The sequence below is a fragment of the Gobio gobio genome (assembly GCF_949357685.1).
Source record: "Gobio gobio genome assembly, chromosome: 11".
Lineage (NCBI taxonomy): Eukaryota > Metazoa > Chordata > Actinopteri > Cypriniformes > Gobionidae > Gobio > Gobio gobio.
In genome coordinates, this window is record NC_137104.1 from 25,646,228 (window position 1) to 25,659,971 (window position 13,744).

At 38.5% G+C, this 13,744-nt stretch overlaps 1 protein-coding gene across 3 annotated transcripts in view; it reads right to left on the reverse strand.

Moving 5' to 3' along the window:
• Positions 1–242: 242 nt before the first annotated feature.
• Positions 243–13,744, reverse strand: part of epb41a (erythrocyte membrane protein band 4.1a) — an 89,081-nt gene continuing 75,579 nt past the window's right edge. For all 3 annotated transcript variants that reach the window (XM_079828650.1, XM_079828649.1, XM_079828648.1), the window contains 5 exons: positions 10,998–11,126; positions 9,286–9,384; positions 8,654–8,734; positions 8,253–8,369; positions 243–2,527 (listed from right to left, as the gene is read on the reverse strand). In XM_079828650.1, coding sequence (XP_079684776.1) covers positions 8,271–8,369; positions 8,654–8,734; positions 9,286–9,384; positions 10,998–11,126 — 408 coding nt within the window. In that variant the 3' untranslated portion in view covers positions 243–2,527; positions 8,253–8,270. The remainder of the gene's footprint in view (positions 2,528–8,252; positions 8,370–8,653; positions 8,735–9,285; positions 9,385–10,997; positions 11,127–13,744) is intronic.

The following is a 13,744-nucleotide window of genomic DNA, read 5'->3' on the forward strand; positions in this document are numbered from 1 at the left end:
ACGAGGCTTTAGAGACTTGAAATCTAATTGACATGAGGTAGATCACATTTACATCCCATTTTACTTCTGTAACATGAAATGAAACAGGGTGTTGAAGTGGAAAAAAAATAGGGGTGTTGTTTGAACGCGAGGAGTTTAAAAACAGGGACTGATATCAACTGAAAAGGAAGTAGTTTCATTTTAACGGAAAATTGCAAATGTTAACCTGGACCGTGTATTAAGAAACACACAAGGAGACAGTAATCTCATGAAACCAAGTGAAGAATGTGTCTAAGTTGGAGTTTATTCAGTGCATGGTGCAATATTGTACATTAGTCTTTTTTCAGTGATGGCAAACAAGAAAGAGGTGTGTGATGAGGAGAAAAAGAACCTCTGAGGACAAACGTATGATTCTTTTCTTTTCTTCACCCCAGACTAGCATAGGAAAGGAGTGCCACAATGAAGAAAACAACACACCGAACGAACTACAACACCTTGGTCTCTGTACAGGATACTATTTGAACTATTATAAAAGCGTAACATTTTAAAATAGACATTTAAAAACTGGACATACTGGACTTGTCAGCTTGATGTGGGGCAGTACGCGTTACCACAGGAGCCCTTATGCCACCGGCAGTGTTGATGCACAATATAAAATCCACAAAATTCCCACTTTGATTTTCTAGAATTGAATTACTGCACCAGTATTGTCAGTCTTGAACTTTAAAGTCAATCAGAGCAGTTGAATGTCTCAATGAATGACAGAAACACATTATAATTTGCGGTAAGATTCATGCTTGGCACATTAAATTACTATAATTGCAAATTAACCCCATTCCTGGCTAATCAATTCCAATTCATCTAAAACCACATCAGGTTGTGTGTGGATGCTCATTTAGAAGGCTTTGCAGATCTGCTACAGACTCATGGGTAAGAACATACTGCCCCCTCTAGTAGAAAAGTAGAAATATACTGAAAATGAATAAAGTTATCCCTGCAAATCCCATTTAAAAACTGGCAGGAGCTGGTGTCTGGGATTCTGGATCTAATACAAAAAACGTCAAAGCTGCATTTAAGAGAGCAGGGCATCTAAAATGCAAAGTACACACACAAACGAGAAAACAAAACTGATGAAAATAAATAGAAATATTATAGAATGTAGTTTCACTACAGTACCCTACCCCATCTTCATCGGACCCCTAATCCATGATGACACAGGATGACATTATCAAAGAAACAAAAAGAAAATTTATACAAGCCTTCAACAAATATGCAAAGTAACATAACTTTAAAACACAAGAAAAACATCTGAAATTGCTCCAGCATTCTGAATGAAATTAACACATAGTTTTTACACCAACAACAAAATAATACTTTCACATTTAAGAGGAACATAAAATATGGGACTTTACAACAAGATGGAGTTCTGAATTAAGAAAAGTTTACCCAAAAATGAAAATTCTGTCATCAAGTTTTTCCAAACATGTATGACTTTCTTTCCTTTGTGAAATTCAGAAGTTTATCAGAATGTTCATGCTGCTCTTTTCCATTAAATGAAAGTGAAAGGGTGTCATAATCAATAGACCATAATCCAAGACCTATGAAGTCATATGATAGTTTTGTTTGAGGAATTTAACTGAAATTGTATTACTGGAAATCTTCCCCTCCTCTGCAGAATTCAAACAGTTTTGGTGACTTGAGTTGTATAATACACTCTCAAAATACTCTCAAAAAGTTTTTTTGTTTTGTTTTAGGTTTTTTTTTTACTATCCCTAAATATTAAGTCTTTCACTTTCTTGGAAAAGAATGTAAAAGAGCAGCATGAATATTCTGCTAAATTTCTTGTTTTGTGTTCATTGAAGGAAATACAAATTTTATATTTGGGTGAACTTCCCTTTTAACAGATTTTTTTAGATTATGACAGACGCTCCTTTGCCCTGTCTGAACAACAAAAATTGCCTGTAACACCATAATCAGATGTATAATCAACCAACTGCAAAAATAATTAAATTAAGTTTTAACAATAACAAAAACAAATTGACACTATAAAATTTTCCTTTAAATTCCCTCCGCCCAGTTGTTATTATGTAAACCATCCCTTTGGAATCCACCCTAAAAATATTGTATGAATTAGAGATAAAAAGATGCTCTTTTGCCACTTTTTTACAAAACGATTTTGTAACATGGTTCAGTCCATCATGGAATGTCTTAAATGAGGTGGAGGTCAGTCAGGTTTTTTGGGAAGTCTGTCCAAGGTGTTGGGAATTGGATGAATCGTTGCTTAGAATTCTGCTTTTGGACGCTGGACAGGAGTAGATGGTAGATGCTCAGTTTTGCAGTACAAGACGCTTGAGATCTGACAGATGTTAAGGGTCTGGAATATGGTGGTCACAGACGGCAATGGCTGGGTGGGGCATGTGCTGCTACAGGAAGTGTTTTTCCGTGGGGGAACTTGGCGGGCATAGTGGGTTGATGGGAAGGGGCTGGATGTGAGGGCTCTTGCGTTGTTTTTTCACATTCATAAACCTGACTGGTCCCGTTTTTCAACCTGTGTTGATGTGAGATCAAAGCTTGATTAACAATCATGCGAGAAAGAACATTCCTGGTCAGGCAAAAAGTAAACACATCCCAAATGGGTCAAGGAGTCAGTGACAGAAATCGGGAATGCCTGTGGCATGCAGACCTGACTGACAAAGAAATAATGGCGGATGGTAAATATGAAAACTGAAGCACTCTCTGGCAGAGAGAAAGTGAAGTAAACATTGACGGGGCGAATGGGGTGAACTGGGTCTCTGCACGCATAAAACAGGGCACTGTGGGAACAAACTAGCAGGGCAGCATTAACCATTATCCTCTGGGAGTTCTGTGTCTGTATACATACCACCCTGACAGCTGGTTAAACAGCACCAGATGCCCGATGCCTCACACAAACAGACTAAAAGTACCACATTTACAGACCTAACTCTGAGAGTTCCTGGACTAGTTTTTCATTACACATATTTCTCAAAACTATGGACTAAAAAGGATTCAACTATGAAACTAACTACAGATCAAAAGCAGTCAGAAATCCAAACGTTCTTTTGATTATTTTTTGATGTTTGACTTTGCAGTGAGTTAGATGATTCTGGTCTTCTGATGTTGGACTTAACCAGTACTAAAACTATAAAACAAAAGAACAAAAGCGGAGATAAAATAAAATATAAATATCAGAGAAAAAAAAAAACCCATAAACTTAAAAACTTTAAATGTTGGCAACTAACTAAAAAAAGTTGAAGTGCTAAAATTACTCAAACTAAAATAAATAAATATATATATATATAAAAATATTATGAATATTTAAAAAACCTAATAAAATGACAATAGCACATGAAGGACAACATACAAAAAAAATGAAAACTGAAAATATTAAAATGAAAGCTAAATCAAAATATTAGTAAATACTATAATAGTATATAAATAATATACTAAAATAGCTTTGTTCCCTTTCAGTCGGTCACGTTCGACGTACGTCGGACGTACCGACGAATTGGGATCCCTTCTGGGAGCCCCTATCAGCTTCGAGCTACATAGAACCTGCCAATGAACAATTGGCGTGCGAGATTTGCATCTCGCGCTCCGCCCCGCACCAGGAAACAGGAAGCGAGAGCGAATGCACGCTGTCATTCACTTCGGAGCCGAACGGCATATGAAGACGACTCTCAAATAATTTGAGTATTCAGAGCTGCTATCAGCAAGACTGCAAGACCGGAGATCGGGGATTGATGAGGAGCTCACGAGGTCATGGACGGCACCTTTTTCTGCCAGAAACCGGCCGAGTGACTCCTCCCCCCTCACTACCCTCGACGGCGGACCGGCCAAGGGGTACGCGGGGATCCCGCCAGTGGAGCGCGCCGTCGCAATGCAACTGTGTCCGGCGACCGCCTCTAACTGGCGCGGTGACCCGCGTCTCCCGTCCCGAGCCTGTAAGTTCTCCTGGAACTTGTGTTAGGCTGGGTTCCATATGTTGTGACCCCCACGGCAGTCCCATATGTGTATTCTTCCACGGTACGGCTCCCTACGGCGAGCCCGTGTCTTTCCCTCGGCAGAGTCTCCTCTGCCGTCTCAGGAAAGTGTTGTCCCCCTCCTCTAATTGTCCTGGGCCACCCCTGGGACTTCCGTATGTTGTGCTGCCCACGGCCAGCCTCTCCCTGCGTGAATTTCCTCGCCCGCATCAGATCGGGGTCTGAGGGGCTCATCGCTGGGCGCTGGAAGTGGTAGTAACTATGGCGTTTTCCAAAGGGATCCCAATTCGTCGGTATGTCCGACGTACGTCGAACGTAACCGACTGAAAGGGAACGTCTTGGTTACGTATGGTAACCCTCGTTCCCTGAAGGAGGGAACGGAGACGTACGTCCCGTCGCCACAGTTGCTGTACCATCACTGCAGTTGCTGTACCATCACTGCAGAGTCACCAAGTTCGGCTACCCAGTGAAAAACAGCGTGCATTCACTCTCGCTTCCTGTTTATACCCGCGGTGCGGGGCGGAGCACGAGATACAAATCTCGCACGCCAATTGTTCATTGGCCGGTTCTATGTAGCTCGAAGCTGATAGGGGCTCCCAGAAGTGATCCCAATTCGTCTGTACGTCCGACGTACGTCTCCGTTCCCTCCTTCAGGGAACGAGGGTTACCATACGTAACCGAGACGTTTTTCATCATATTCCATAAAATAAATAATAATTTATTAAATATTGTAAAATAAATGTTGGCATTAACAACACTGACAATTAATATCATCTAATGCCATCTAATTAATATTATGTATCCTCTACTGAAGGGGAAATATTACATAAATTCTAATATTAATATAATCGAATTAAATTCTGCATCATGCTACCTCATTTGAAATTCTGGAGCTGAACTGCAATTTAAAATCCTAAATGCCACCAACCCTGCTACAAGCATGTATAACGGCTGTAAATACGGCAGTATCAGTGCTGTCCAAGGGACTGAGGTTTTTATTAGAGCACAGTTAATGCTAACAGTAAATCACACAGTTTACACGTCTGTGTCTAATTCTCTGAGATCCTAAGGATTACTTTCTGTTTGTATGAGGTGTGCAATGGAGGGGTCCATCATTACCAACTTGTTAAGGGAATTTTTGCTTTGTAGTGGTAAGCTTGCAGCATTCTGCGATTTCCTCACTGTTTTTGAAAGACAAAAATCTCAGAAATGCTGTAATGGGTTTATTGTAGCATGGGAGATGGTATGGCTTTATTGCCTGTGGATGGGGAGATTTGAATACATGCCATAAACCCATCAAGCTAAGAGGCCACAGAGGGAGAGATGACACAGTAATGTATTGGTACAGCAGTTATGCTTTGCTTGAAAAATGGAGTACATTGAGTGCAACGTTGAAAGGGGAAGGATTTTACGGTATGAAATCATCAATTTGGAATGTATATCCTAAAACAATGGTCGGTGATCTTTTTTCAAGAGTGTTCTCTTGAAATCACAGACTGAAAGGTTTTTTTCTGGCAAAAGTTGTTTCCTTTCAAGGGGAACTCAACACTGCGTCAGTTGCTGATGCTATGAGGACATGTCTTGCATATCCCAGTGTCGGAGGCATGAGTGAAATCATGCCAATCTTATTGGTCGACATCACATGGAGTGCCTGTGGGTATATAAAAGGGTGCTTGTTTGTGTGCTGTGAAAGACAGCGTGTGTGTTTGAAGAATGGCGAGCAAGCACACTGCACAATTTAGAAAGGGTGCATTGCCATGCCCATTTTATAGTGCCCAGTGTCTGCTGTCTGGCCATTCAAAAAAATACAAAATAAAAATAATATTTTTATAGGTTTCATCAGTAAATAGTCATCCTGTCGCCAATTTCGAACAGAAAAGAGAAACAGCAGATGGGTCAGTTAATTTAAGACTAATAGCCGTGGTGAGATGGGGCAGCTCAGTCTTTAATGGAAATAGCATGCCAGTAGGTCACGGTGAGCGGAGGCAACCCATTTTTTCGTGTCATTGCCGTTCCTTCAGTATTGATGAAGTTGAAAGTGAATTAACTAAGACAATATTAATACACCCCCTGTGAGACAGGGTGATCTGTATTCAGCAATTATAGTCTGGGCTATGTTGGCATGCTTCCCAAAGTAAAAGGTTAACAAGAAGGGGGCACCCCCTTGTTATTTAACCTTTCAGAGCATAAAGCTGGATGGGGATGTGTGGCTTAAAACAGAAGGACAATAGTGAGATCGTATAGTATTCTATGTGACTTTAGTCCCCACTGTTGTTGTCTGTCACTTTTCCAACATATTAGGTTGGCAGCAGGAGTAAAATAATGTTTGCTTATTTGCATCCATATGAGTATAAAGCTTGGCCCAAATTTTTTAATTGGGTTTGAATCAGGGTTAAATGCTCCCCTTTAAAGGGTTTTATGTAGAGCTGGACAGATGAGAAATGAGGTGGACTAAGTTGCAAGAGCAGCCCACTCTCTCTTCTGTCGCCTTCCCCAATCTATCAGGTTGGGTATAAACGCAAGGCTATGCTCTTTAGAATCTGCCACCCTTTCTAATTGATTGACTGGGGTTTAAAGCAGGTTTTTGTCTTTGGCAGGTATCCCAATGAGTAGAGATCTCGACAGGTGAAGTTGGTTGTTTATGTCCACTCTCTCACTTGTGGCCCTCCTCAATTTCTATATTGGGGTTTAAAACAGGGATTAGGTGCTCCCTTCTCTAGGGTCATTTTTTTTTAATACTCACAGCTACAATGGACAAAGTCACAAGAGCGGCCCACTCTCTCATCTGCTGCCTTATCCAATCTACCAGACTGGGTATTAAAGTAAGGCTATGCTCCTTTGCGCATATCTGTAAGATTGAGCCTGACAAATACAATCTGGAGCCCTCCCCAGTTCTTTGACTTGGGGTTAAAGCAGGGTCGAGCTCCCTGGTAGGTATCCTTATGAGTATAAAGCTCGACAGGTGAGGAGAGCTTGCAGGCTAATTGAAGGTTAGAGCAGGGCTTTTCACAGAGCAGAATGGTCTGTATCATGATTAGCAATACATTTTCTGTTGCCTCTCCAGGTTGATCTCCTGGTTGGCTGCTAATTGTACTGTGGACATAGCTGAGGCCATGTCCCCATATCAGAAATGGTTGAGTATGGAAGCTTCAGGGCTTTTTCTAGTGCCTTTAACACTTAGCAAGGCTATGGTATCACAGGACGCATCCTAATTGGCTGCTGATGCCTATATGCTACTTTGGGCCAAGACCCATTGAGTGTTTAGCCTGACAAGACTGTGCTTGGTTACCTTCACAGTTTACAGGCAGGCATTGGTCAGCATGGCGTAGTGGGTATTAATGTCCCCATAGCATCTGTAACTGACACTGTGAGTTCCCCTTGAAAGGGAACATCTAGGGTTACATATGAAACCTGAGAAGGGAACGAGATGGCGTGTTGCGTTGCCATGCTTCAGGCAATGCCTGTGCGTCTTCCTTCAGACAATCAAAATCTGATGAGGTGTAATGCAGGCACCCTTTTATACACACAGGTGCTCATTGGACGTCATAGGACTGCAGTCAGCTAATAAGATTGGCATGATTTCAAGCGTGCTTCACACACCAGGTTCCACAGGATGTGTCAGCAACTGACGCAGTTTACACACATAACCCCAGACATTTTTGCACTTTAAATAAAACAAGAAACCCAGAACTGTATTGTTTTTTTTTTTGTCAAGCATATGAATAAAATAAGCTCTAAATAGAATGCAGAGGATTTAAGCAATTCGGTCACAATATCTTCAAAACATGTGCATGCCTGCAGCAGATTTTATTTTGGAGATTTACTGCAGTCTTGTATCATCTTGTCACTGAATTGCTTATATTCACAGCAGTCTTCTTTTAACAGTTTTCATCTGCATGGCAAAATGAGAAATCAGTAACACATTTTTTGAAGGATATAAAATAACTTTTCATTAACTTTTTTTTTTAAATGGTTGAATCAATCACAATTCTTCAGGTTTTCTCTTTTACCAAACTGCAAATTCCAGCTCAACAAGCAGCACTTTCCACTCTGCTCATTTCATTTTTTTAAAGCTCCCTATAGAGATCAGAACTGAATAAAACTTGCTGAGTGACGAAGAGGAAGCATCACTGCAAGAGGTAATTTGGCATGCAGATCAATTCAATATTTCTAAAGTAAATTAAATGCATATAATATTATTCTCTCTTGCTGTAAGGTTACCAACCCCAGTCTTATAATAATCAGGTTGTGCTTGTGCAGGTGGATACTAACCTATGTCTCATACAGGAGTTACTCAGGGGTTATCTCTGTTTCCTGATGCACCACCACTTTAGTGACAGACATGTCAGGGTGCTGCTCCTTTGCTTCCTTTATAGCCTGAGCAAGAGCCTGGACCAGAGAGGACAGCATTTAAACCAAACTGCTAGGCTAAAAACATGTAGCAATTGTTCATGTGATACATTTAAAGGCCCCATTAAATGAAAAGTTTTTAATCCATGCATGTTAGCTTTGAGGTTATCAGAACCATCAAAACTGATCCTTTTGATCTCCTTCTTAGGGGTGTTTACAATTTTTGTGTTCAATTAAAAAGCTCTCTAGAATGAGAATGTCTTTAAAAACATTCTGTATCTACTGTGTAGCCGACATGGTTATTAACTACATGTCCATTTCACCTTATCATGGTCAATCTCAGTGTCTCCAGTGATCACGATTCTCTTCTCGATACGGGTCTCTGAGATCCCGCCTTTCACCGTCTGAGCAGAGAAAGGGAAGAGAACGAGAGAATGAGAGAGCCAGAAACACAGTGAAGAAAATATCTCATCTGTGCAGTACGGCAATTTTTGACTAACTTGCAAAATGGAAAGATACTGTGGAATGGTGATATAAATTGTAATTAGCAATGGCTTTATCTCATGTACGCAGACTTATGTCACCATTGTGAACAATGCCCTAACTTAGTATGCAACAAATCACTTCAAGTTTAGTTTTGACACCTCATTCATGGGTCTATGACAAACGGTGCGGGACAAGTTACGCGCCAAAGTTTTGTGTGGAAAAAGAAGAAGAAGAATGTAATAATAGATAAAAAGTTTGTCGAGACAAACTCTGAAGTTGGCTTGAAAAAGCCTGACCATCAGTTTTCTTTATGTTTTGCAGCAATCTTATCATTTTGATAATTTAAATAAGTTTTACATTGTGTTTAAATAAGATCATTTAACCACAATTAGTTCTTTAAGCAGCAGATAATTCAGGACTTTTCATTCATTGCATGTTTAGGCATAATTTGATGTGAAGAAACAGGTACCTTGGTGATCTGGGTTGTGGTGGTGGTGCTCACAGTCTCTGAGGTGATGGTCTGAGCACTCAACAGCATCCCAGACTCCTTCTCTGACAGCGCATTTGGCTGTTAGCAAACAAACACACTGGGTTAGAATACTCCTCCATTATATCTCTCATGATTTGTTTATTCCCACAGCTATTTCCTGAAACTATGAAGCCCCGAAGGGAACATGGTAATGGGAAAAACATGAGATGTGAGGGAAAATTATATTTCAATGCAAACTTGCAAAACTTTTATGTTCTGTTGCAAAAGTTTCAGATTTCCTTAAGAAACTTTTCGTGTGGTAGCAAAACGTTCGCATTTTCTCGCAGAAGCATTGAAGCAGGAAACTCCCATCTCATATTATTTCAATCACCAGTTTTGTGTTTGCAATGAGAATGCTAAGTTTCTCAGAGGCAAAGGTTTTACTAGAAAACAAAAGTATTGCGAGCGAATGCAAGTTTCAAAAGCATTGCTTTTCTTTCTTCAGACAAATGCTTCCTACTAAAATAATCAGAAAAGCATTGTTATATAGAAATTATGTGCAAAACAAAGCCAATAAGTAGTTTTATAGTTCTGCCAATAGCTGATATGACAATGAATATTATAAATCTGTATTATGTGGTTTGAAAAAAAAAAAAAATGCTAAACGTGAGTTGGTAGCACTTTAATTTATTTCAGTTCTGCACACACACATACTATGTACTTATTTTAGTAATTACAATAACAGAGTTATAATAACTAGGTACTAACCCTGACCCTACCTTTAAACCTAACCTTAACCTATGTAGTTACCGATAACACTTTATTTTACAGTGTCCTTGTTACATATGTTACATGTACTTACCATAGTAATAGCAGTAAATTATGCATGATTACATGCAACTAACCCTCAACCAAACCCTAATCCTACCCCTTACCCTATAGTAAGTACATGTAGTTCATTAATATTACTCAGTACTTAAATATATAATTACACTGTAACAATGACACCTTCAAATAAAGTGTAACCTAGTTACCTTACGGAGTAATTTATTGGGTAAGTACACTGTAAGTGCACATACTGTAAAATAAAATGCAACCAGTAAGATGTATATGCTACAAGTGAATTCAGGCATTATAATATACAGTATGAAATATGGATGAAAGTTTTTCTTCTAAAAGTTGGTATATTTTGAAAGAGATCAAATAGACCTTCATAGTTACAGCAGTGGGAACTCTGAGATGCTGATTAGATATTCTTTGAAAAACTAGCTTTTGGTTAGACAGTACAGCTGAGATTCTGTAATAGATAACTCACTCAGAAATGCACTCTGACAGTGCCAGCGCTGCAGTAGATTACAACAGAGACTGAACACAAACAGTACAGAATAAGAGGTTCTGGATAGCAATATGTTCTGTTCTGAATACAGATGTGTGCCAATATATGCAGCAGTACCAAAATCCAATATTGGCAATTAAATATCCAATATTGACCAAGGCCTATTATTAATTAAATGAGATGTGGAGACCAATATGTATTGATTGATGCTGATATATTTTTCAACCCAGTGTTAAGTTCATTCCATTTGTGACATTCAGACAAATACTGGCACAGAAAAAGATGAAACAAACCCAGGACAAACAAAAATGATGACGACAACACAGCAACTTTCACATCAGACAACAGGGTTGATTCAAAAATCGACTCCCCTCACCTGTGAAGATTCATAGGTGATGGTCTTGGTCTCTGTGTGCACTATCGGGATGTCCTTGGTGGTGATTTCACTACGAAGCGAGTTGGTGACATCAGAAATAGTAATCGTTTTTGTCTTCACCACAGGAGACTGTGAAAGGGGCCAAGACACAATAGAGAGTGATTAAAGAACTGCTTTCTCACTACATTAACTTCACCTCCACACACCACCAATTACTAAACACCATCTGGAACCTTTGGTCAAGTCTTCATACTCTAAGATTAATATTCTGTGCTGACTACCCAAAAAAAAAAAGCTACTAGACCAGAAAAAATGCTTACTCTGGTGAATCTTTGAATGGTTGGCAAAAAAAATAAAATACAGCCATACATATTTCATAGTTCCTTTATCAACCTTTCCAATAAAAAAAAAGAAAAGAATTTATGTTTGGTAAAATGGTTAACTAATCTAAAAACTTTCAATTTGGCACACTGAGTGGATTTCTTAAATGTCAGTGGTATAAAATTGCCACCAAGCTGAACTAATAGTCCATACAGAGAAATATGTTAAAATTAGTGCTGCCCAATCAATCAAATATATCGCAATTACAATTTTAATATTCCATTTAAGTCTACATCCGATATTTTTTTTTTAAGTTGAGCACTGTAACCAATCATTGTAATATGTCAGTAATGTTGTGGTCAGAGAGCTTGTGTTAAACTGAATTAATTTATTTAAAAATATTAACAACATTTTGCATGTTTTTTTTTTTTAAGGGTCAATGTAAATTTCACCATTAAGGCACTTGATTTACTAACTCATACAACAGCAGTAAAGTAATTCAGGAACACCGTTTTTAGCTTCTTTTGGATGTGTAGCCACAAAAAGATGATATGCAGTTGCTCCACAAAATAAGTATATTAAATTCCCCCTGTGGTCAATAATTTGATCCCTTAAAACTCATCTTTGATCACCAAAATGACATATTTAAATGTTTTTCCCTGTAATAATAATAATAATAATAATAATAATAATAATAATAAATATATATATATTTATATATATATATATATATATATATATATATATATATATATATATATACACACACACACACACACACACAGTGGCAAGAAAAAGTATGTGAACCACTTGCAGAATTTGTGAAAATGTGAATCATTTTAACAAAATAAAAGAGATCATACAAAATGCATGTTATTTTTTTTTAATTTAGTACTGTCCCGAATAAGATATTTAAAAAAAAAATGTTTACAAAAAAAAATAGCTGAATTTATTAAAATAACCCCATTCAAAAGTTTATGAACCATTAATTCTCAATACTGTGTGTCGTTCCCTGGATGATCCATGGCTGTTTTTTGTTCGTTTTGTGATGTTGTTCATGAGTCCCTTGTTTGACTTGAGCAGTTAAACTGCCCAATGTTTTTAGTAGTTGTGTTTGAGTCCCTCAATTGTTCTCAGTGTGAAAAGATGGATCTCAAAATCATACAGTCCCTGCTGGAGAGGGTTTGAATATGCAAAAGATGCTGAAAAACTGAAGAATGTGCAGGACCTGGAAGATTTTTCTGAAGAAAATTGGACAGTTTAACTGCTCAAGACAAACAAGGGACTCATGAACAACCATCACAAAACAAAAAAACAGCCGTGGATAAATTAGCCACATCTTCACTCAATCACATGAGCTCTGAGTCCTTCCTGATCCACTCTGCACAATGGCAAGTGGAAATACTGGTTTAATTCATATATGTTTTAACCAGAAACTGATTCAGAAGAAGTGGAAGAGTGAATTATACAGGCTCGTCTACATGTCGAGAATGGTCATGCGTTTTATGTATCGCTCTCTAAAACGTCAGACACAAAACGGTAATTAAATTTGACTAGCCTTTTGCTCGGACTACGTTATAAAAACAGCTAATAATGCATTGCTAATGTTTTACAAACCATGTTCTCATTCGCCATCTCAGAGTCAGACAGCTGTCTTCTAAAAATCAGTATCCTTAGAAACTTTTAACCACAGGGGGTCTTTAACATAAATTACAAGGAAGATAATTGACAATGATGATTGACAATGGTCACAGTTGGAATGAAATTATGCTATGCAGAAAGGCATCAGAAAACTTCACAAACACTCCTACCTCCATTAAGGATGAGGAGTGTTTATTTCAAAGCTACATACATCCTCTCGACTGAGACAACTTGAATGAAGCCATCATCACTCCTTGCAGCCCACCACTCTATATTACCCATAAGGCTCAGCTCAGATATGCAGATTATGCATTTAAAACCCATCACAAATTACTTTAGTTTTGCTTTTTAATATTTTATCTATAGGCACTCCGCCAAAAAAGCTTTTGATTTAGGAACATTTGGCACATTGTAAGTCAAATGTTGTTTTCAACCAATAAAGATGACAGATAACATTGGGATATGAACACTGTGTTAAAATCAAGGGCTCACCATGTGGCGCTTAAAGAACAGCTTGGTGTGACAAATCGCATTAGGTCTGCAAGTCTCTTTTCACAGTTATTAGCGCATTTAAAACGGGCCAAGCAAAAGTCACTCAAAGTACTGTATCATTAGGAGAAAGAGACAAAACACCAAAATAGTCATTTGCAGAGGAAATTAAGGCCTTTATGTTAAACTTTGGTGCAAGTTGCGGCACTACCCACTTTTCTCGCCTGTATTAGCACAGCCAAATTGCCCATTCTCCTCTCCTGTTTCCATTACCAACAGAGGTAACATATGAAAAG